The sequence below is a fragment of the Falco biarmicus genome, chromosome 5 (genome assembly GCF_023638135.1).
Source record: "Falco biarmicus isolate bFalBia1 chromosome 5, bFalBia1.pri, whole genome shotgun sequence".
Lineage (NCBI taxonomy): Eukaryota > Metazoa > Chordata > Aves > Falconiformes > Falconidae > Falco > Falco biarmicus.
In genome coordinates, this window is record NC_079292.1 from 28,825,337 (window position 1) to 28,848,103 (window position 22,767).

Consider the following 22,767-nt stretch of genomic DNA (forward strand, 5'->3'; position numbering starts at 1 on the left):
TGGGTACTGGGAGCAAGGCAAGAGCTTCACATTTTTCCATCAAACCCAGCAGCAGCTCCCTTACGTATCATGAGGCCAACACTTTAGGACTGCACAATACAGGCAGCAGCCCACTGGTACCAACCTTGAACCCATTTTCTTTGGCAAAGTTTAGGATCAACCCTCTCCTCTCTCGCGTGGTATTGGTGGCATCAAAAACCTTTAAAAGCAAAAATTTCAATTAGCACCAAGAGCGCCTGGTTGCCCACCAAGGCCTTCCTCGGAGAAGGAACTGCAGAAAGAACCGCACAGGGCACAGCACCTTTGGGACCAGGACTGCTGCCAAACCCTGTGGAGCAGATCTCTGAGCTTACCGCGATCTGGCCAGCCTCCTCCGTCAGGTACAGCTTGACATCCCTCAGGGCAGCCAGGGCACATTGCCTGCAAAAGAGGTGAGACATCCCTGGTCCTGATGTCCTTGGAGATGCTTGCAGCCAGTGCACAGCCCTCCACAAAAGGCGGCAGGCTTTGCAGCTCCTCCTCATCACTTTTCCTCCCTCACAGGGACATTTAGCAAAGACACCCTCTGTCTGCCAAAAACACAAGAGCCACGCATGCCGAGCAGCATGGCAATGGTGGATGAAGAAGCAAAGGCCAAACTTCATACCCTACATCACTGAGGCTGAAGGTGAATTTTGGGTACCACTGATGGAGGATGTGTCGGTGACCTTGAAGCTACGAAGCCCAGTCAGCCTCAGCTTTCAGCCCTTGGCACCCCAGTCAGGCCCTCCTTGGGCAGGCAGGGAATACTCAAGCTAAAGCCCAACTTTTCTGTTCATCACCCCCAAACATGCTCCCAGAGGCAGGCATTTGGGACTCAAGTGCGAGCACAGACACGGCACCCACACTCACCTCCTGACTTTCATGGCCTCCTCATTGTCAGGGCGGAAGAAGTCATAGGAGCTGTAATGCTTCACCGCCTCCCGGCGATACTCCCCTACGTTGAAAACTGTGTGGGAAAGGTAAAGATCGTCAAAACCAGGAGCGGGTGTCAGCACAGCTCGACTCAGCTGTGCAGTTTCCTGCAGATAACGATTTCTAGCAAAGGGCCAAGAAGTGACATCCTTAGAGCAGGAGGCTCAGGGACATCCCTTGGTCTTCAAAGTGAAGGAGAACCTGGGCTGCAGCAGAAGAGATGGGAGGACATGGATATTTGGCCCATGGGATCCTGAAAAGATCCCCCACTACCTCCCACCTCCCAAGGCACTGAGCTCCTACAGGGACTCCCGTGGACCAGACCTCATGCTTCTCCCAGGCAGCCAGTGCAAGCCTCACCTTTTGTTGGGACACCAATCCAGTTGAGGTAGCGAGTCAGCTTCTTGGAGATGTAGGTCTTCCCTCGGGCTGGGAGGCCAACCATCACTATCACGGTGGGGGAATTGGCAAGCTGTGGCCCACAGGCTATGAGGACAAAGAACAACGTGAGCAGCCATTAATCCTCCAGCTCATCTTGTATCAAGGCTCTTGCTCTCAACCCAGCCTTCCCCCAAGTCCTTCAGCAGCTAGAGGAAACCCAAAGCCTCTGCTCTGCACCATCTCTGCAGTATGTCCTGTGCATCCCTCTCCTAAGCCTGGACAACCAAAACCTTGAGCAGGTGAATCCACTGGCTTATTTTTGCACGGGATCTGCTGAATGACCATCTGTCGGAGCAGGGAACATGGTGGATGGCTCCATGGCTGCCCAACAGTGAGTCAACTGCCTCAGCTAAGCCACGGTGACCCAAATTCACCCTGGTGCCAGCCAAACAGCCACAGCAAGGAGAACATTCCTGATGGCTGCAAACTGGGCAAGGAATCAGCAGCTGATCCAACCTCCCTGCAGAACCTCTGTGCCTCAGTTTCCTCAAAAAAACCCAAACCGATGAAAAACCACAAACCAACCAAAAGAACCCCAAGGCAAACACAACCTCCCATTCCTGTGGTTTGGCCAATTCTGTTTTAAGCTGAAGTTTTGTTGCTGCCGCTGTTGTTGTAAAGATGGTCCATGTCAAACAGCTGGAAATAAATCCAGAGGCATCACTTAGTGATGACCTGGCAAGCGAAGAGAAACTCCTCTCCAGCTCACCCAAATGGCATGACAAAAATGCAGACAAATCAGCTGTCGGGCTGCCCAGGTGAATCACTTCTCCCCCCATAAATCCTTTAGAAAGTAAATTCCTGGTTCAGTTTGGAGGAAATTGCTGAGGTTTCAGGACTGGGAATGCAGTTTGGGATTTTTTTTTAGTCCTCTGCAGCCCAGTGCCACAGGATGCATCTGGACCACACGCGGCTCCATGGATCATGTAATGTGGCAGCATCCTCACTCCCCTCCAGGGTTTGCCCTGCAGAATCACTTCTCACATGGTGCTGCGCACACCACAGGCCAAGGCAGAAAGCCAAGCACTTTAAATGCTGGAAAGGAAGATTTTAACAATGCCTAATGGAATTTGGATTAGCCAGTCGCCTTTCATGCCTTCCGCCACAAGCCCTCCCAGCATAGGCAGGCCAGGCAGAGACCCTCCGGGGGATTTCTCACCCAGCCTTCAATCGGCCCGGGTGAGCCCGGAGACCTCATGGGAAAGGAATGCAGGGAGTGAGTGGCGGGTGGCAGAGCCATAAAAACTCAGCTTAATTACGGTCTGGGTGGAGAGCTCTGCCTTGCCTGTCCCAGCTGCCTGCAGGTGGGACCAGGGGACAGAGGCAGAGCGATCCGGAGATGCCAGGGGTTCCCTGGGGATGGAGACAGGGTGGTAGGTCGGGATAGATTTTTTTCAGTGGCGATCTGGGAAGGGCAAACAAACAGAGGTGTCCAGAAAGCACACAAAGCACATAGAACTTCGCTCTCCTTCTAAGAAAAAAGAATAAAATAAATCCACAGCTAAAGAAACCAAAATTAAGGCCACAAGGAAGAGTTACACCACCGGTACCCAGAAGAGCCACCCATCATCTGCTTGGCAGTCTCACCAAAGCAGAGATGAATAAACTACCTAAAAGAGATTTCCTTTTTTTTTTTTTTAACTTCTCTAAATATTCCACATTCCTTAGGCTGGGGCTGCCCTCACACTCACTCCTTTTGTGCGACCTGCCTCCCCTGTTCCGCCTTTCAAAAGCCCGGGCCAGCTCCCATTGATTTCAGCTGCAAGCACCGATTCTGCGCTGGGGTACCAGGGGAGCTGTGCAACATACCCAGAGAAATATTTTTTTCCTCTCTAACGGTCTCACATCCTCAACTAACCTATGGGTGCAAATCTTTTTTTGCACAAAATACCAACCACTTATTAGATAAAAGATAAAAAAAGGTAGGGGGGCAGGAATAATACCTCCTTTCTTTCCTACCTGCCAGGGGACAAAGGATCTCAAGAGTGGAGCCAAGAGGATTCGAGGCCATTAAAGTAAGAGCACTCTGAGAGGATGGGACAACGCTGGGTACTGTGCACATCCCTTTGGCTTTGGACAGCCAAGTCCGCCCCAGTGCTGGCGCTGCACTGGCACACACACGCCACCTCCAAAGGGTGCTGCTGGAGTTAAACACCTGTATTTGAGGAATCTCCCCCCAGTTCGGTTTGCTGCCAAAGCAAAGATCCAGGTTCCCCTTAGACCATGAAAAAGCATCTTTTTACAGACCTGGGAAGCACCTCCCAAGACACCAGGGCATGGGGTGTGCAACTTTTTATCAGGAACCTGAGCCCAAACCCAGCTAAATCACAAAAGCCTCCAGGAAACCTTGCATCAGGGATGAAACAGAAACCAGTGTTTTGCTCCCAGTGCTTCACAAAGCCCTAATTCATCATTTCTCTTCACCACCTGCTGGAAAGCCATCAGGGATTTCAATGCATATTCATTACTCGTTATTGACATCTATCCAGGTAAGTCAAGGTCAGGGACGACTTTCAAAAGGCTCAATCAGGGTATTTAGAAGCAGCTCGTCACTTGTGCCTTCTGTCTGCTACAAAGGCAGCGCTGATGCGCTCTCATGCTTCACCAGAGTGGGTTAAGGAAGACAAAAAAGGGGAAGGAAATGTGCTTCTATAAAAGGTTAGCTAAAATAGCCACCTTCCCACTTCAGGCATTTTTAGTCTCCTTGTAAGAAGTGTTCCCCCACACCTCCCACAAGCCCACGCCATATGTTCTACGTTAAATTCCCCTTTTCCACCTTCTTCCCTCTGCAATTCCTCAACACCTTCAGGGATGCAGCAAGAACATGTTTCTGCGCTGCATACTGCGCGCACACACACGCATGTGGAACTGCTATCCCCCTACTGACGTGTGAGCTGGGGCTTTTTTGCATGCACATCACAGACGTATTTTCACATGCCCTCATCTGCCGAGCCGGAGTGATGGGAAGAGGAAGGCAGTGGCAGCCCCTTCCTCCTCGAGCATCCCCCAGCTGAGCCCCCTCCCCTCGCCTGGCTCTGCCCATCCAGCTGCCTGCGACGACTTGACTTTCCCAGCCCCTACGTGAGAGACGTGCAGCTTGACAGCAATTTAATGGATCGCCATCAAAAGGCCAGATGAAGGCATCACTTCGCATCCATTCGAGCCTTCCACTGACAAGGAAGTGAACAATCGGACTAATTATTTCACTCGCAGGCAGCGGCCAAGGCAGGAGCTTTCTGAGGATGCTCCCACTCCCTCCCTCCCATTGGCTTCACATTTCTGGTATACCTCCTCTCCCACCTGGCTGTGTGGCACTGCTGCTGCCAAGGAATTAATAGCACTTTGAGTTAAAATAGCCACCTTGAGTTTAAAAAAAAAAACAACAAACAAAACACAACCAAACTAAAAAAGCCCAATAACGCTCTTCCCACAGAGTGTAACTAATGGTACCCGGCGTGGCTTATTCCCACCTTGGGATAAAATAAAAATAATCACAAGGCTACACCATGGCATTAACAAGCCCCTCAATGTCTTAATATATTAAAGTATGTTAGTGTTCTCCTCTGCCAAGAGGGAATTCTCTGAGAAACCAGGTGAATAAGTGGCAAAAACCCCAGGGAGGCTCCACACTCACAAGGGATTTCTTTCAGAGGTGTCAGCCCTCGAGAAAAACCAAACCAAACAAATCCAGCTGCAAAGCATTAGGCCAAGAGACATTTTCCCCAGCTAAAAGCAAAGCCCCGTGGCAGCCCAGATGTGCAGCCTGTTGCTGAAAGCCATTTCCTCGGCAGCTCCCACTGCACAGGCGGCATGTGCCACCCTCCACTGCAGGGCTTGGCCACCCCTCGCCACACGCCTGACCCATAGCCAGGGGGCTAAGACATGGCAAATCCATCGGATTTATTTTTTATTATTATCGTTTTTTAAAAGGGGGGCTTTCCAGCCAAGGGAAACCAATGTCCGAAGCCCCTTTACAAACGCCTGCTGAAGAAAAAGCACTGGAAAGCCTGATTCAGCCAACCGCCCGGGCCACTTCCATCCTTTGCCAGGCTGGGAAGTGCCACCGCCTGCATCCCGGCCCCCCCGCAGCCCCGGATCGGCCCATTCCTGCGACGTTTATTTAGTGACACGCAGTTGCACAACCGGCAGCTGTCAGTTCAGCTGTCGGGTGAGTTAAAAGAGCTGTCTCTCGAGCTTTGCTATTGTATTATATGATTCATGATTTGTTTTATAGTAACATCAGGATGACCCAAGCGTTTGCTGCCTTTTTTTTTTTTTTTTTAAACGCAGAGGTTGGTTTGCAACACTCAAGATGCTTTCTGAGCTTCTGAAAAAAGAGAAATCACTGCAGAAGTTTCAGCATTAATTTCTGCCCCCTCACCCCCTCCACCTGCCTCCTATCTCATCTCACACACAGCACAGGGTCAAGCGGTAAAGTGCGTACGGCTGGGGGCTTTTTTCTAAATCCATCGCCCTAATCCTGCCCCTCCCCCCCAAAAAAAATTATTATATCATTGATAAATCTCAAGTTAGCAACCTACTCCCTTTCCCTTTCAATCCCAGGGCTGGAGGCCACGGCGGGGGGGGGGGGGGGGGGGGGGGGGGGGGGGGGGTGTCGGGGGTGGAAATTGGGCCACGCGTGCCTCGGCACCTCCCCGCCCCCCCGGGGGGGGCGCTGCCACGTGCTGGCTGCACCTTCCCCGGCGCTGGAAGTGACTCACGGGATGGCAGCGGGTGGGATGCGCCCGGGGTGATGCTGGAGGAGGCGGGGGAAGGGGGGGCGGGATGCTGCATGGATATTATGGGAAAGGGGGGGGGGGGGGGGGGCGTTGCAAAGCCTCCCCCCCGGGGGTACGCTGGAGGAGGGGGGGCTGCTCCCCACCCCAGCCGCGAGGATGCGGCGGTGCCCGTACTCACAGCGGCGGGGCAGCGCCGGGCGGTTGTCACTGGGAAGCCAGATCTTCTGGATGCGGCTTTGCGTCAGCTCCATGGGCATTTTTAAAAGAAAGGTCTTTTTGCGCTCCGCGTCCACCTTGATGCGTTTGCGGGGGGGAAAGGAGGGAGAAGAAAAAGAGGAAGGAGGGGAAAAAAGAATAATAATAAAAAAGAAAAAGGCTTTTTGTTGCGGTCGCTGCTTTTGGAGGTGGTTTGAGCAAGCGGCTGCGGCGCTTGCGGATGCTTCTCGGAGCCTTGTTAAGGCTTTACGGCGGCGGGGGGGGGAGGTGGAGGAAGAGGAGGGACGGGGCTTCAGGGCACAAAGCCGGCAGGGACGGCACCCACGCTGCCGCTGCGTGCGTGGAGGGAGCGAGCACGAGCCCCGCCGCTAATTTCGCTATCAATCTGAACGCCCCCCCCAAAAAAAAAAATTAAAAAAAAATTAATTTCCTTTTGATTTCGCAAAAATAAAAAGGAAGAAAATCTCCCGGCAGGGAAAGGAAGGGCTGGGCTGCCCGGCTGCTGCAGGGAGCCGGCCGGTGCTGCTGCCGTGGCCGCGCTGAGCCGGCGGTGGCGGCGGCGCCTATTTCTAGCCCGGCAGGGCCGGCGGGGCCGCGGCTCCCGCCCCCGGGGCGGGGGGGGGCGGGGGGCGGCCGCTGCGCCGCCGAGGAAGGGGGGGGGGAGGGGGGGGCGCGGCTCGGCTGCCGCCTGCCGCCCGCCCCCCGCACTGCAGCGGGGACAAAGGCGGCGCCGCTGCGCCCGCAGCCTTTGTTCTCCTGGTGGGGGGGGCGGGGGGGACACGGGCACTCACGCGGCTGCGGGGCTGCGCCGGGGGGGGGGGGGGAGGGCGGAGGGCGCATGCAGGCGGTGCCCACGGTTAAAAAAAATAAATAATATACGGTTCGAGGCAATACGGTGGGATGGCGAGATGCAATGTACAATAATGTAATGAAATAGAAGAATAAAAGAAGGTCCGTAAACATTGTAAATAGTATTTATAAAAATGATAAATAAAAAAGAATAAAATGAAATCAAACGCAAATGAAGAAATACACGAAGCCACGACTGAAGTAAAACACCAAGTATAACACTTGAATGAAGTATAATACGAATGAAGTAAAATACGAAGTAAAATAAAAATGCAGTAAAATGAAAAAGAATGAAAAGAAAATGTAAATTAAGAGGAAAAGAGGAAAAAAAAGAAAAAAATTAATAAGAAAGGAACTAAAAAGTCAACAACTACATCACATGAACGAAAGTAAAACGAAAAGGGAAACACAAATTACGACGTCCCCCCAAGCAACATCAAACGAAACGCGGCGGGACCCCCCCGCAGGCCGGGGGCTGCGCCGCGCGCCCATTGCCCCCCCCGCCGGGGTCCGCAGCCGCCGCAGGGCCGGGGTCCGCGCCCCGCACGTCGCTCACGTCGCACATGGCCGGGCCCCCCCCGCGGGGATGCCCCGCCCGTGGCCGCCGCTCCGCCCCCGCCCGCGGCCGCTGCCCCGCCCCGCTCCGCCCCGCCCCGCTCCGCGGCCGCGGAAAGCCGCGGCGGGCGCCAGCCTGTGTCTGTGACACCCCCAGCCCCGCAAAGCGCCGCGCTTGGGGGGCGGGGGGCGGCGGCAGCGCTGGGCACGACCCCGGGGGGGAGGCTGCCCTCCCAACAGGCGCGATAATGACCGTTAGTAAATTTCATTATCTACCGTTTTTAGCGTTCATTAATTATTTTCGTGATTTCATCATTATTTCTTTCAGGGTTTCATTATTTCCCATTTTAATTCTTTATTGTTTGGCTTATGATTTATTATTTTAATTATTTATTGCCGTTTAAAAATATTTATTATTTTAATTATTTTTTTATTATTCCTTTTTGTTGATTATTTTTCTTACTTATTTTTGTTATTTATTTTTCTTCTTTTATTTTTTTATTATTAATATTTTTATTCATATTTTCGAATTATTGTTGTTATTATTAATAATAATAATTCATGTTTTATTTATTTCCTTATTTATTTATTGATCCGGTGGAACCAGGTTGCTGCACGAAGGGGCCAGGGACATTGTCCAAAGGCCACCCAGCAAACCACTGGGGAGATGCAGCACCCCAGATGTGCAGGTGCCCGCACCCAGCCCAGCCCCAGTGGCGGGGGGTTCCTGCTGGGCACCACGGGGGGCTGGGTGGCAGGGTGCTGAGCGGGGAATGGCATGCGGGGGTTGGGTGGCAGGGTGCTGAGCAGGGAACGTACCGCAGCGGGGACACACGGGGCTGTGCCATGGCTGGGAAGAGCCTTAGAGGTGGGAGCATCTGCCTTGGTGTGGGTTAAGCAAGCAAATTTTGCTTGAAAATGTAAAGCTCAATAAGTAGCGTTTTAGGTGCTGCAAGTGTGCAATAACCTTTTTTTATTATGTAGGGTATTTTCCTCCTCGAGAAGCAAAGGCTTGTATTTTTATAACAGATCTAGAAAAAACATATTCTTGGCTACCTCCTTACATGGAGCCAAGATGGATGGAGTAAAAAAAAAAAAGCACAATCCTTCCCTCTCCTACGCAGGAAAAAAGTATTCACAGGCAAAAAAAAAAAAAAAAAATTAAAAATTAGCTACTCTGAGGGAGTTGGGAAAGATCCAGAGATTTGGGATGTGGGAAGGAAGATGGGGGAGACCAGCGAGCGTGTTGGCCAGCAAAGGTGGGGTTGGGGGTCACAGCCAGCAGTGCGCACTGGACCACTGCACAAAATCCATCCTCAGGAAAGGGCAGGAGGGGTTTTTTTTCCCCCAAATCCCAGACCTTTTCCCATGGAAAGCCACGAAAATTCAGTTCCCAGCTAAAATGCAAGAAGGAAGAATATTGACATGATGTTGCAGGACGAGAAGTTCGGGTATCCCCCCTTCCCCAGCGACTCCGCTCTCCTCTCCATGGCTCCTCTCCCCTTTGATAACCATCCCCCAAATATCAAAAGGAGCCCGAAAGCGAAACCCCGCCTGAATTAAAATCACAGTCACTTCAAATTAGATCCACCTAGTAATTCTTGGCTTAAAAACTCCTAAATAACTGGAGCGGAAAGCTTCAACTCCTAAATAAATGGCCTGGTTTTCAAAGGCACGAGCACCCAGCTGCTCTGAGCGAGGTCAGCTGGAAGAAGCATCATTACTATTTATAAGGCACTTTCCCGGCGGGGAGAGGGTGGCGGGCAGGGCAGCACTAGGTGTGCCCAGAGGATTTATTTTTTCCCCCCCCTTATCCAGTCGTGCTGGGCAAAAGCGCGGCTCCCTATAAATAGAGCCTGGACTAGTAAATAAACTGTTGGTCGCAGCTGCTGCAAAAGCAGCCCATGGGGTGCTGAGTTCAGCGATTTTTTTTTTTTGGAGGGCTCGAGACACCCAGGGGGCCAAACGCTGTTAGTAAGAGGTGCGTCAGCTCGCCAAGAGCCACCACAGGCCGTGGGACAGCCAGCGATGTGGTCCCACATCCTCGGCTTCGCCAGTGGTGAAAGTTGTGGAGAGAGGAATAAATCAGGCAGCGTGTGCTGGAGATGCTGCCTCACCTACCCCATCGCAGTATCCTGCAGAGATTTAATGAATGTAAAGGGATGGGGGTATAAGTGTCATGCCAAGGGCTCAAAATCTGAAGGTCCTGGCAGTAGGTGGGGAAAAAAATGACCTTGAGCATCCGTGGGATGGAGCCAGCAGGTCCAGGAAGCCGGCAGGGCAGCACAAAGGAGGCGAGTCTGGCAGAAAAGAGTGAAGAATCCTGTTCCTGGGAGAGCGGGACACCCGTCTCTTACAGGGCTTACATGCTGTGACCTTCTCTGAAACACGAAAAATCCATCCCCCTCAGTTCCCTTGTTTGTTCCCCTGCTGCTCAAACACCAAAAGGACCCAGCAACCCACCCTGACTGGTAGAATTAGGCTCTGCTTGCATCCCAGACTGGACTAAATTCCATATCCTGGACTACAGTCCATATCCTGGACTAAATTCCCCATCCCCTTTGGCAGAACCTACCAGTACCAAGGGGCCACCAGCCAGCCTCCCCAGCACCCTTCCCTCGGCATCAAAATGCAGGCAACGGCAGCGATCGCTCCAGAGAGCCCCAACTCTGACTAAGCCATGATTCATCCTCCTTGCTTTTCTTTTTCTTTATTTTTTTTCCCCCTCTCTAAAGGAAACTTGGAGGGAAAAGACAAGTCACACGCACGCCTACATCCAGTGCAACACGGAGCATCTCCTCAGGATGTGGCATGGAGGGGACAGGAGGCATGATGCCCAGTGGGCTCTGCACGGTGCGGTCCAGCCCTGCACACACCAGCTCCTTGCACAGTTAAAATTTGGAGATGGTGGCTGGGAGCTGTTCATGCATCACTGTATAGATGCAGCCATACGTGTGCTCAGGTCAAGCTGCCCCGCCACAATTTCCAGCACAGCCTCAGTTTGCCAGCCCGGGACATGGGCACAGATAGTTCTCCCTTACCCTGGGAGGGAGGTTGCAAAAGTCAGGCAGCAGCTGCCCAAATTCTTGTTAGTGCATTAACAACACCCTCTTGCAACAGAGAAAGTAATTCTGCTGGGCTGACTGAGGGGTGTTTATACCCTTAGTTAAAAAACAAAAGACCAACAACCCCAAACTACTATACTTTGCACTTCCAAAAAAAAAAAAATAATCAGTGGGCTCCTGGGAGAAGCCAAGAAAGTTGTCTCCTATGTATTAAGGGAATTGGGAGCTTTCAAAAAGGTCAGGGGGGAAACCAAGTGGCTGCCCTCTCCTCTCACCGCTGGATGCTGAGCTGTTTTCCCTGCGGATGGCACTTTCCCTGGAGGCACTCGAAGTCTGCAAAAGCTGCTGAGGGTCAGGGTCCTGGTGGGGAGGGTTTTGCAAAGGCTGATAAAAAATGTTTGGGTTTGGAGAGGCAGCTGGAGTTCATGGTCCTTTGTGTCTGCACACAATCGTCTCCCTTCCCCTCGCCCCTCACAGGTATTTCAGTTACAAGAATAAATCAATCAGCAAAGTGTGAACTGTACCTACATCATCGGGATATCACCGCTCCCTCTCCTTATCTCACCCTCTCCCTCATCCTGCCAAGCCCGGCTGCCCAGGGGACTGCAACAAGCTCCTGCAAACCATCGGGATGTTTCTGCCATGGAAAAGAGCTTTTTCTCTTCTCTCCTTTTAACGAGATGTTTTTTCCTTCCTTATTTCTTGACTTTCACACACACACACACCCCCGCCCTTGCAATCTCACACTCCTTTTCCTCCTCAACAGTACCAAACCTACAGCATCAACCCCACTGCTGGCCAAAGAGGAACAGAAATTGCGCAAAACCATTTCTTCCCAGTATTATTTAAAAGGCAGGGTTTCCTGCAGCGATGATGGGATGCTGCTCAGCACGGCACTTGCAGTCCCCTACCCTGAAACCAGAGGAGAGCTCCCGATTGACATCTCTCCGGTCTGCAGCTGGGAGAGCTGGTCGCTGCCTGGGATGCAGGATGGGGGCAAGGCCGGGAACACCGTGTGCTCAGGGCTGCCTTTGAGCTGTGCCTTGCTTCACCCACCCGTGCAAACGCCCCTTCCCCCTGCCGGGGACAAGCCGTCCAGTTTTTGAGACTATTGCACTCCCTAACTGGACTTGATGTGCTCACAAAACGTCTTCCTTCCCCATCTGCAAGCAACACAGCAAGCTGCTAACAGCAGCTGAACGCCGAAATACCAGCAGAGCAAGAGCTCAGGGCTGGCACCCGCATGCCTTGGGTGCAGCTTTCCTTAAAACCAGCTGCAAGCCAGAGAAGGGGAAAACTCAAAGGGGTTCAGGTGCCGATGCTGAGGAGCAAGTGCTTAGCCTGAGAGGGGGAAATCCCCGCCGAGGCACAGGGCATTGCTCAGCCCCGGTTAAACATCGCACAGGGAGCTGAGCTTGCATTTCTTGGCAGCCAAGAGGCAGGAAAAGCCACACAGGGTTGCAGAAATGCACGGGGCCACTGTTCCCAACGCTCGAGCAACAAGCAGCAAAAATCAGCTCTTGTGCACATGACCTGGCTTGCAACGACGGGTGATACCCAGGCAGTAAAAAAAACCAACATCATTTCACTGGCCAGTGGCAAAAAAAGGGGTTCCCTATAGTTTTCTTTAAGTATTCAAGAGATTCAGGCTTGGGGACCTGCTTGCTCCTGCTCAGCCCTGTGCTCTGAGCTCCCCTGGGTGCTGGCACCGTCACGCTTGATGCAACGCAGAAACTTTTTCAGGGATGCTAAATTCTGCCTGAAGTCAGCCCTCTGTCATGCTACACCATCAGCTTTGCTAAAAGGGATTTATTTTCTTCAGTTCCTTTTCATTTAGGAGCCCTTCAAGCAGGAGGATGAGGGTCCAAACCTAGATTCTTCTGAGCTGTCTGATTAGTGCCCTAACTATTGAGGTTTGGCTATAATCGGGTGAGTTGAAGCTGGATGGGAAAGGAGACAGGAGAGTTGCAAACACATTGCCTGGCTGTGACAGATTTAAGGAAGAAGGAAGGGTAAGAGCCTGGATTTCATCTCGATTCCCCAGATCAGAAGCAAAATCACTCAAGGATCCCTCCATTGTCCCCAGAGAGAGGTGGGTGCTCCCAGCTCTGCTCAGGTCTTGGAGGGTCCCTGGGAAGACCCAGTAAAGTTCAAGGAAGCAGATGGGTGTCCATAGTCAGGCCTGATGATCCCAAAGGAGTGTCCCAGACCGATGTTCTAATTTAAAATCCCAGGAAAGGAGTTTCATCTGTAATTTTTGAGAATTACATCCTGTCATTCTCAAAAAAAAAAAAAATTGGAAATAACGTTCTGAACCTGCAACACCCATTGGAGCAGGGCTGTTTCTCAAGGCTGGCAGGTCTGCTCAGAAATAGGTCCAGGAGGATTGAGCAATGTCCTGTGAAAGTTCCTGACCTTACAAGACTAGTGCAAAACAAAACTCACCCCATAAATGGGCTAAATCATAAAGATAATTGACTCCACAGGTTGTGGAGAGAAATATGGGTTTTTAAAAGTGGTTTGAGGGGAATGAGACGGCAAGGGGTTGGGGATATTCCAGTCTCAGGAATTGGATACTGATCCTCCTTGAAATGAAATCTGGCTGCAAAAATTCAGGCTTGGTCCCAACAGAAAGGATCAAAGGCTACGGATCAGCCAGAGTGCCAAAATTCAGGTTTTGGCACTGTCAGTGATGCTGGGAAGTCAACATCCACATGAGCCTGACACTGGGATGTGCCTCCTACTCGCAGGTAGTATTAGTTACATCAGAGGAACACCTCCCTGCTTGCCCTGTGATTTTAGGGTGTGAAATTCCCCACTGAAAGTCGTGGCATTGATTTAGGGTGTAAATCCCCAAGGTGTTAAACTTGACTTTAGGTTACCTTGTCCCGATGCCACAACCATTTGTGACAATGCAATGCACCGATCCAGCACAAAAGCCCTGTTGGTTTGGAAGATAAGTGTTTTTATGGGGTTACTGTGTCCCAGCTGCCAGATCAGATATTACCTGCCCTGCTGCTGCCAGCGTAAACCTGGCATATGTTACCATAGTGCCTTCTCCGGGTAAATCAGCAGGAATGCAGCCATGTGCTCACACCTGATCCGGATATAATTTAGGACTGTTGGGGCTTAACCCCAGCCGGCAGGTCAGCCCCACGCAGCCACTCGCTCCCTCCGGTGGGATGGGAGAGAGAATCAGGAGGGTAAAAGTGAGAAAACTCGTGGGTTGAGATGAAGACAGTTTAATAGGCAAAGCACAAGCCACGCACACAAGAAAGCAAAGCAAGGAGTTCATTCACCACTTCCCGTGGGCAGGCAGGTGCTCAGCCATCCCCAGGAGAGCAGGGCTCCATCACGTGTGGTGGTGACTTGGGAAGACAAACGCCATCACTCCAAACACGCATACCCCCTTCCTTCTTCTTCCCCCAGCTTTACCTGCTGAGCATCATCCTTAGGGTATCCCTTGGATCCCTTGGATCAGCTGGGGTCAGCTGTCCTGGCTGTCCCCTCCCAGCTCCTTGTGCCCCCCGCAGCCTACTCGCTGGTGGTGGGAGGTGACTGGCAAAGTCCTGTACTCTGTGTCAGCACTGCTCAGCAATAAGAAAAAAATCCCTGTTTCCAGCACAAACCCAAAACGCAGCCCCAGATGAACTACTAAGAAGAAAATTAACTCTGCCCCGGCCAAAACCAGCACAGCACTGCAAAGTGCTGCAGCAATTTGGAGATCCTGTGGGAAGCAGTTAACATCCCAGCCCTCCCCTAAGCACAGATTGTTATAGGAACTATTTCCATGGTGGTGCCCAACGGTTGAAGTCGTTTGTGTTCATGAAGAGCTTAATTCCCAGCCCAGCCATGCGTTTGGGATGCAGCTCCCCAGGTCTCCTGCCTGCGGGGCTGCAGCGATGGATGTGAAACCCCCTAGGGATGAGCCCATTCAACCCATTGCAGGTGGGAGATGGTCACCCTCCGGAAATCACAGCCTGTCATTATCCCATGGACTTTGCTATTGAACTATGTCCTAACGTCTTATTAACACCCACCTTTCATTAAGAGCCTGGATCGTTATCTCAGCATTGCTGGTTATTAGATCAAACAATGACAAAGGCTGTGGCCTTTCATTCTGGGGCTGACTCACCTCCTGATGTAACAAGCCCAGGCCAGTGGCAACCTCAGCATCACCATGGTGACCAAGAGGCTTCTGAAGAGATGCAGGCAATGATGTCATGAAGCCAGAGACCCGAGAGATGCTGGGCAATCTCTTCAAAGTAATGCAAAAAGCTACAACGTAAAGCTCTTGGGAAGGAACCGTGGTGCTTTCTGTGCCTGCTGACCAAGGAGGAGGTGCCTGTAGGCAGCGGCATGCACCTGGTTAATCACAGCCTAGGAAAAAGGGTAGGTTTTAATCCCTGCTGTCCACCTCTGCTAATACCACTTTGGGTCCCGATACGGGGACTTTTGATCATGGGGTAATAAAGCATTGTCCTACGAAGCAGCATCCCAGGATGATCTGCAATGCCTTGGAGGCTCAGATGGAAATATTCCTGGAGGGATGCTGCACAGGGAGGAGGCATTGCAGCCCTGCTCGGCTCCTGCTGTGTCTGCCTCCATCCACAGCGAAGCTGTGGGTCCTATTTGGGAAGGATTTATGTCATTTTGGGTGTCTACAAGGGACTCATCACCTTTGATCATTTCTACCATCTGCGGAGAAAAATGGGCACTCCCAGAGCAATTCACTTGCCCTGCTGTGGCTATTGAGTGTAAATCCTGGAGGTGTTTGTAACCTGTGAGTACAGAGGGACCCCTTAGCGCAGTCTCTGTCCAAAGCCACCCAACACACATCTCGGTGCGCTCCAGCATGAGGTGACCCAAAACACAATTCCTTGTTCAATCCGGAGAACCCATGATGGGGAGGAAGAGTAAAGATTTGATGAGGAGATGCATTTCGAAACCACGTACGTGCTGCGGATCCTTCCACCCACTCCCTTGTGAACACGTCTGCCATATCAACAACCTGCTCGTCCCTGATTCCTCGCAGGGCTGGGGTCATACAGGCAATGGCAGGTAATGGTTGCCCAACAGTGTCCTACGCGCCTCAACTCTGGCCAAGAAGAACCACTTTTGGGACCATCCACCACTCCTCAGGTTGAGCTGTTCCCTGGATCAGCCCCTCCAGGGGTTCACCTCTCCATTCAGCTGTTGGAAACCAGGCACCAAGAGGTAAGGTCTAAGTGTCCCACTTCTCCACACTGTTGCCATGTGCTTTTAAACCTGAGACCTGCAGGGACTGTTGTCTGTGAAAGACAACTAAGGGAGAAAGGATATGGCCAATACACTGACATTTGGAATAGTAAGGTCCTGTCTGAGTTTCCTTATCTTTTGCTGGAACTCTCCACATTCAAAGCCTCCCTCAGGTAACCTTTCAGGTCTCCGATTTTCTAACAGCTCCCCTAACCGATTTTTGGAGCCAAATCACTGGAATCAGATTGCTGGAACGCAGAAGCTAAATTTCCTTATCCTTAGATTTTTTTCTGCTTGTAGGGCAAAGATTTTCATTTATCTAATTCCTAGCAGTTGTTTTCAATTCGTGCGTTTCAATTAATCTTTTCCACACCATGGAAACCTGGCTGGAAAAAAAAAAAGTCTGAAATTGTCCAAAAATATCTACAGAATTTGTTTCTTCTTTCCCCAACATTTTCCAATCAGACATGAAAAATATTAATGGGAAAAAAATGGAATTTTGGGACAAGCTGAAACAATATGGGGAGCTTGCTGCCAACATATTTTCTCAAATGCATTTAATTTTTCCGACCCGCAATGACAAGCTGTTAACAGTTCCTTGGAAAAAAAAAGAGAGGAAAAAAAAAAGAAAATTCAGCTGAATGTTTAGGTTTTTGCCCTGGAGTTGAACATACAGTAGCAAACCAGCGTATGGGTACCTGGCAGGTAGGGATCATGAGGGAAGATGCTGTGCTTCGTAGCACGAGGGAGTGCTCCAAACCAGCTGCTGTCACTCCAGCTGAGAGCCAGCACTGTAAGGTCATGGCACAGGTGGAAGCACATGTTGGCCATTGACCATGAATTGTCCCCACTGAATATGACGGAGACGGAGGAAAACCACTTTTGTTGCGTCTGCTTCAGTATTTCTGGCAACTCCAGTCATCAGGGAATCACAGCACAAACTCTTTGCCCCAAATAGGGTTAACGCTTTTCTTCTCACTCCTGAAAAAGCGAACAGATGACTCCAGGAGACAAGGGCTCACCCCACGTGTTCATCCCCACTGCGCCCACATGCCCCTCTGCACCATGCTGTGGGTCCATGCCTCTCCCTGCTTGCACCTCCACGGGCTGAGGCTGCAGAGGCCAGGTCGGAGCCAGGGGTCACATTTCCCACCCGGCTGTTTACCCGGCGCTCAGGCTGAATTAAAACAACTGTCGGAGTGGCCTGAGTCAACAAGAGATCTGACAGCCACCCGACTCCCAGGCGGGCTTTCCTGCCAACTTCCCAATAAAGAAAGAGAGCCGGACAGGGGCTCAAGGGACGACCTTCCTTCGCTTCATGTTGTGTGTTTATCACCCAGCTTGGATAGTCCCAGGCACCTATGTGATGGGCACCTTGTTCCCAGTGCTGGGTGAAGGTGTTTGTGATGCCTCATGGTTCAGGTGGGTGGTTGGGTCTCCTGACCTGTGCCTTGAGCCAACGGGAGCTCAGTCTGCACCCATCGGGGTGCTGAGACCCACAGAGGTTTGCACGGGCAGAATCCAGAGCATATCCCAAACCTGCCAGCTAGGCAAAAGCAGAGTTTTTCTGCAGTTGTGGCTAATGGGGATCCCACTAGTGTGGGTTTGGGGTGAAGGCAAGGCTGGTCAGAGGGTCACGGTAGCTGCAGCCCCCCATATCTGCAGGACATATTTTAAGCATGGATGCATTGCATGTCCCCTCACTGTCCTGCCTTAAACACAGGTGCTCATTCCAGAGCTGACCAGCTAAATAACCTTGAAAACCCATCTCATGCAGAGTCCGATCCAGCCCTCCACGCCTGGACAAGCACACGTGCAGGAGCACACGCAACCACCTCAATCCCTGGCAGCCCCATGCCACTGCTGCCTTCAGATGCTACTCAAAAATCTGGTCCTTTCACATTCAGACAGAGTCAGTCATTGATGAAAGGGGGTGAGTAAGACTCATCCCACATTACCTTGTCTCGTCTTGTTTGCAGCTGGGCCGTTAGCTGCCAGGGCCACACAACCCTGTCGCTGCAAGCACGGCATGGAAGGACATCCAAAGCCAAGCCAGAAAAGGCAACCTCAGGTTTTTCAAACTTTGGACTGTTAAAGCAACACCTGAAAAAGACCCCCTTCCTACCCTCATGTCCTCCACTGAGAAGCTGCCCAAACTGCTGCCATTGCAACAGCCATAAACCATTTAATAATTTATTAAGATGCTCTCCTATTCATGGCACAACATGTTTGACTTGGGTTAGTTTCTGAACAGCTCAGCTGCACCCAGAATTCATGAAGATAAAAAAATGGAGAGGGCAAACACAGCAGCAACCAGGGGCGATTTGATGTTTAAAAGAACTGAAGGCTTTGCTGGTTGTGTTCCCCCATGCACATGTACTTCACAGCTGGTAGGAGGTGAAAAGCCATTCCCTGCCTTTGGCAAATCAACCTTGGAGAAACAAACAAACACAAAAGTCACTGCTGGCAGGTGCCTCTTCTGTCTCGACTTGTCCTGCTTGGGATGGTTCAACAATATGGAGATTTCAGTGGTGAAGCCATTTCTGAGTCCCTCTTCCCACCCCAAAACCTCATGCTCAGCTGTGAATGGGATCCAGTCCTCCAGCTGAGAAACAGACCCAGGCTGTGGAAAAAAAAAAAAACAAACAAAACCCACAACTTTTTTTCCCCCTTTTTTATTTTAAATTTTTGCAAAGGGAGTGTTGTTTCACAAGCACAGATCCATCCCTGGAGCACTAGTGTTGATACAAAGCAGGGCAGCATCCCATGATGCTGGGGGTGGAGGTGCTTCATCAGGCTGCCCAAGCCCAAATCACAGCCTCAGATGCCTCCTCCTGTTCCTGTTAGAAATGCCTTGCTAATAAGGAGGATTTCTGAGAAAATAAAAAAAACAAGGAAAAAATCCAAATTTCTGCGCCAGGCATGCTGGAGTCTCCTATTGGCAGCAAGGTGGGATGCTTGCCTGGGTCACAGATGGGATGAAGGGACAAGTTTCCTCCAAATAAATTTATATTAGTGACTAAGGAGCCTTTATTCTCCACTTGTGCAGGATAACCTGGTAGTGTCTGTTTGCATATTTAGGGGCAGAATAATTCAGTCTCCCAGGCACAGAAACCAGCACCGCAGCTCTGCCACTCGCTCAGTCCTTGCCTTCAGGCCCATGAGCAGAACACACGCAGTGCAACCCATCCTCCTGCTTATCCCTCAGCAGAAGCAGCGGGAGCATCCTGGCTCCAGAGAAACCAAAACCGGAAAGTCACATCCCTCCTTGGGGCATGTGGCCAGATCTGCGTGCAGGAGGCAAGACTCCCAATTTTTCTCCCAGTACCACTGGGAGAAAAACACCTCCAGTCCCTGCACGTTATCTCTGCTGTTTACCAGGCTCAGCTGTTCTCCAGGTTTCCTGGAAATTACCAGAAAGCCCAGCAGCCCCCCAGCATTGGCAATAGCTTGCTCATGCCCCTTTCGCATGTCTCCGGAGGAGGCTGCAGCTGCTGGGAGGGAGGGTGGCGGTGCTGGGTGACAGCGCTGGGTGACAGCGAGGTCAGGAGAGCAAAGCCCAGCATCGTTCCCTCCCTGTGTGCATGTGAACGGGGCATGCACAGCCCGTGCGGCTTCCCGGGGTTGGCACGTGCTCCGGCAACCCCACGTCCCCGCTGTCATGGGCTCCCGCCAGCGGCTGGGTGCCAGCACGCCATGCACGGCCAAAAAAATCATAAATAAATGGGTAAACAAGTTCACCTTGCTGCCCTGCAAAAGGCTCTCCCTGCGTCAGGCTGGGCAAACAAGCTGCAGAGCTGACAGCCGAGGCGTCAGAGAGGGGAATAAATCAGGATGGCTGAAGGGTTGCAGCCATCTAACACCAGCCCAGCCGTGTCCCTGCCAAGACGTCGGCTGCTGGCCCCGTCAGGAGAGCCCGAAGTGGGGCTGGGGCTGCGCAAGAATGTGGCAGCACCTACTTTTCCCAGTTCATTTACCATCATCCCTTCCCCAGCCCCCAAGCAGCATCCTTTCTCCCCGAGCCATTTCACAGGGAGACATTTCTCTGCCTCAGCCTCCCCACCCTGTCCTCAAATAACCTATTCCAGGACTGCGCAAAGCTTTGCCCTATTTCCAAGCCAAATCTCTGCAGGTGGGGCTTTAACACCCTGCTCCTACCCACACGGGTTGATTTTGAAGCTCTGGACCAGCGACACACCAAAACGTACCAGCATGGGGGACAGGCTACAAGATGCTCCAGCATAGCCAGGTTTGATGCAGAGTGGATAAAAGCAGCTAAAGCCACAATCGCTGCTACCTCCAGCCTATCGCCGCACCCCCCCCCCCCCCGTGCCTCAGTTTCCCTTGCTTCAAGCGATAAGGCTGGAAACCATCCAATGAGGGCTGAAGAACTGGGGAGAGAGGGAATAACAAAGTCTCAGCAGCCAACTATGAACAATCAACATGATGCCCCTGGAGAAAAAGAAGTAATGGAAAACCAATAAAAAAAGCCCAATTCCAGGGTGTTTTAGCAGGAGGTTAGGTTTTCTAGTTCCTCAGCACCAGGGAAGGGCACATCTCACCCCACACTCTGTGCTTTTGGGAAGAGGTTTATTCTAGGATGGGACGGCGTGGCCAGTACCAATGAGGTGTTTCGAACAAGATATTTGGCAGAGCACAAAATGAGAGCAATTTTGTGCTCCAGGAAGGAGAAAACCAGGGTGGAAAAAGCTTTAAGTCTGAAAAAGGATGCTATGAAGAAAATAATGGCTTCCTTTATAGCAACGAATATTAGGGGAAGCCTAGCACCTCTTGGGAGGGCAAGGAATCCCCCAGGGAAAAAACACAAGGGAAACCTAAAACCACTTGTGTGGGTTTGATCTTGACTCCCAGCTCAAGCTTGTCCCCCATCTTCCCATCTTCTTTTTTTTCAGCCTTAAAGCGTGGTTATGCAGGGGAAGAACAAGCGGGGTGCCCTGCAAGACAGTCATGCCTGTGTCTGCGTGTGTGCACGCACGCACCAGGCAAACAGGGATCATGCCTCGCCGGCTGCTGGTTTTGAAATCCTCCCACGTCCCTCCATGAAAAACCCGTGGTCATCTGATTTAAAGCCTTTGGAGTCATTTTATGCCGAGATGAATTTCTCCATCTTGAGGGTGTGTTAGGGAAGGGTTCAGCATGCCAGCCAGCCTGCCAGCACGGGCTTCTGATGGCAAAGGGAATGTCAGAGATGGTGGGGTACCTGGTGGAGAAGTGGCCTGGGGGTTGTTGTTGGTGTGATCTGAGTGCTGGGGTGAAGCCCAAGCCCATGCTGAGCTTCCTAGGGAGAGGCTGGACCATTTTCCATGGGCCAAACCCAAGCCAAGCCCAGCCAGCTGGGCTTTTCCAATGTAACATGGCCACTGAACCTGGTCTTCAGCTGGTGGCATGGATAGAAAGCACTGGGGTCATGATGACGCCTGTTCACCATGTAAATACAGTAGAGTTCTTTTCCATCCATGCAGGAGGGAGGCAGAACACCTGAGGGGGGGCGTTTCCAGCATCCCAGGTTGCTTGGTGGGTTGCTGGCCCTGGGAAGGCAGGTTACAGGCATGCCTGCCTGCTCCCAGGTTGAGATGAGGATATGCTATCAGCGACCGCATCTTTATGTGGTTTCAATTCCCAGACTCAGGAAGTCTGAGAGGCAGTAACAACCCATATCTCCTCACTGGATGGTTTCTCTGGAGGGATCAGGGTGCAGAGCAGGTCCCAAAAGCCCCCACTGGACCTTAGCACTCCCCCATGGGGAGCTGCACACCCTTTACAAGCCTCTTACAACACTTTTGAGTCACGTGGCAGTTCCACCTCCAGCTGGTGGCATTGAGGGATGTCCCACCTACCCATCACAGCCTGGCATGTCCTCCGCGGCACTAATGCCACGAGGTGTGTTGGGCTTTGCCACTTGGTTGTGCACCACCCCATGAGCACCAACAGGAACACAACCACCAGGCACAGTGACTCCTCCTCACACCCATGAAAAGCTCTCCATGAGTGGTCATAAATGCTAAAGAAAGTGTAATGTCAAAGAGACAGTGGAAAGGTCACGCTCACCAAGTATTTTCTTGGAGCTGCAGGGAGCAGGGACGTGCTGGGACAGGTGTGATGTGGGGACAGACACCTGCTCCTTTGGGTCATTTACTCATGTTTCACTCCAGAGAGCAGTGAGGCGAAAGGGAATGAAACAAAACCAAAAGCCAGAAGGAAAAAACCCTGGCATGAAATGCTGACCAAGGGGCAAAGCAGGACACAAAGGGTTTTCCAGCCTTCCAGGAAAGGTCCTCATTGAAAATAAGGTGCTGGTTTGACTGAGGCACGAGCCGGTGAGCCAGGAGAGCTAGGGCCAGCTCTGCTGCATGTTTCCTCGCTGCCCTTTGAGCAGGTGGCTGCGAGCAGACACGCACACCGTCACCGTCACCGGGACAGCCCCCGTGGGGAGCTGCAGCAGGCAGAACCCCTCCACCCTGCCCCAGCAGCTGCCAGCTCCCTGCTTGGCTTCTCCCTATCAGATGCGTCACTCATCAGTGCTTATAAATCCTCCTTGGCACTGGATAAAAAGTTTTCCGGGGCTGCCAAGGAATCACAACATCAAGGGGTGGTGGGGAACATGACCAGCAAACACACAGCATGTGGATTTGCAGGGCATTGCCAGCAAGCCAGCAAGCATCCCAAAGTGACAAAATTATCCCTTTTAA

The 22,767-nt window shown here is 51.7% G+C and overlaps 1 protein-coding gene across 5 annotated transcripts in view; it reads right to left on the reverse strand.

Annotated features, from left to right (window-relative positions):
• PFKFB3 (6-phosphofructo-2-kinase/fructose-2,6-biphosphatase 3) overlaps nt 1-22,767 on the reverse strand; it is a 43,261-nt gene that overhangs the window by 14,989 nt on the left and 5,505 nt on the right. For 2 of the 5 annotated variants that reach the window (XM_056340430.1, XM_056340429.1), the window contains exons 1-5: nt 6,313-6,714; nt 1,315-1,440; nt 892-988; nt 354-420; nt 125-199 (exon numbers count right to left, since the gene is read on the reverse strand). In XM_056340430.1, the coding sequence (XP_056196405.1) occupies nt 125-199; nt 354-420; nt 892-988; nt 1,315-1,440; nt 6,313-6,391 (444 nt within the window). In that variant the 5' untranslated portion in view covers nt 6,392-6,714. Of the gene's footprint in view, nt 1-124; nt 200-353; nt 421-891; nt 989-1,314; nt 1,441-6,312; nt 6,715-22,767 lie in introns of those variants that run through there. The other 3 variants (XM_056340428.1, XM_056340426.1, XM_056340427.1) reach the window with 2 other exon arrangements.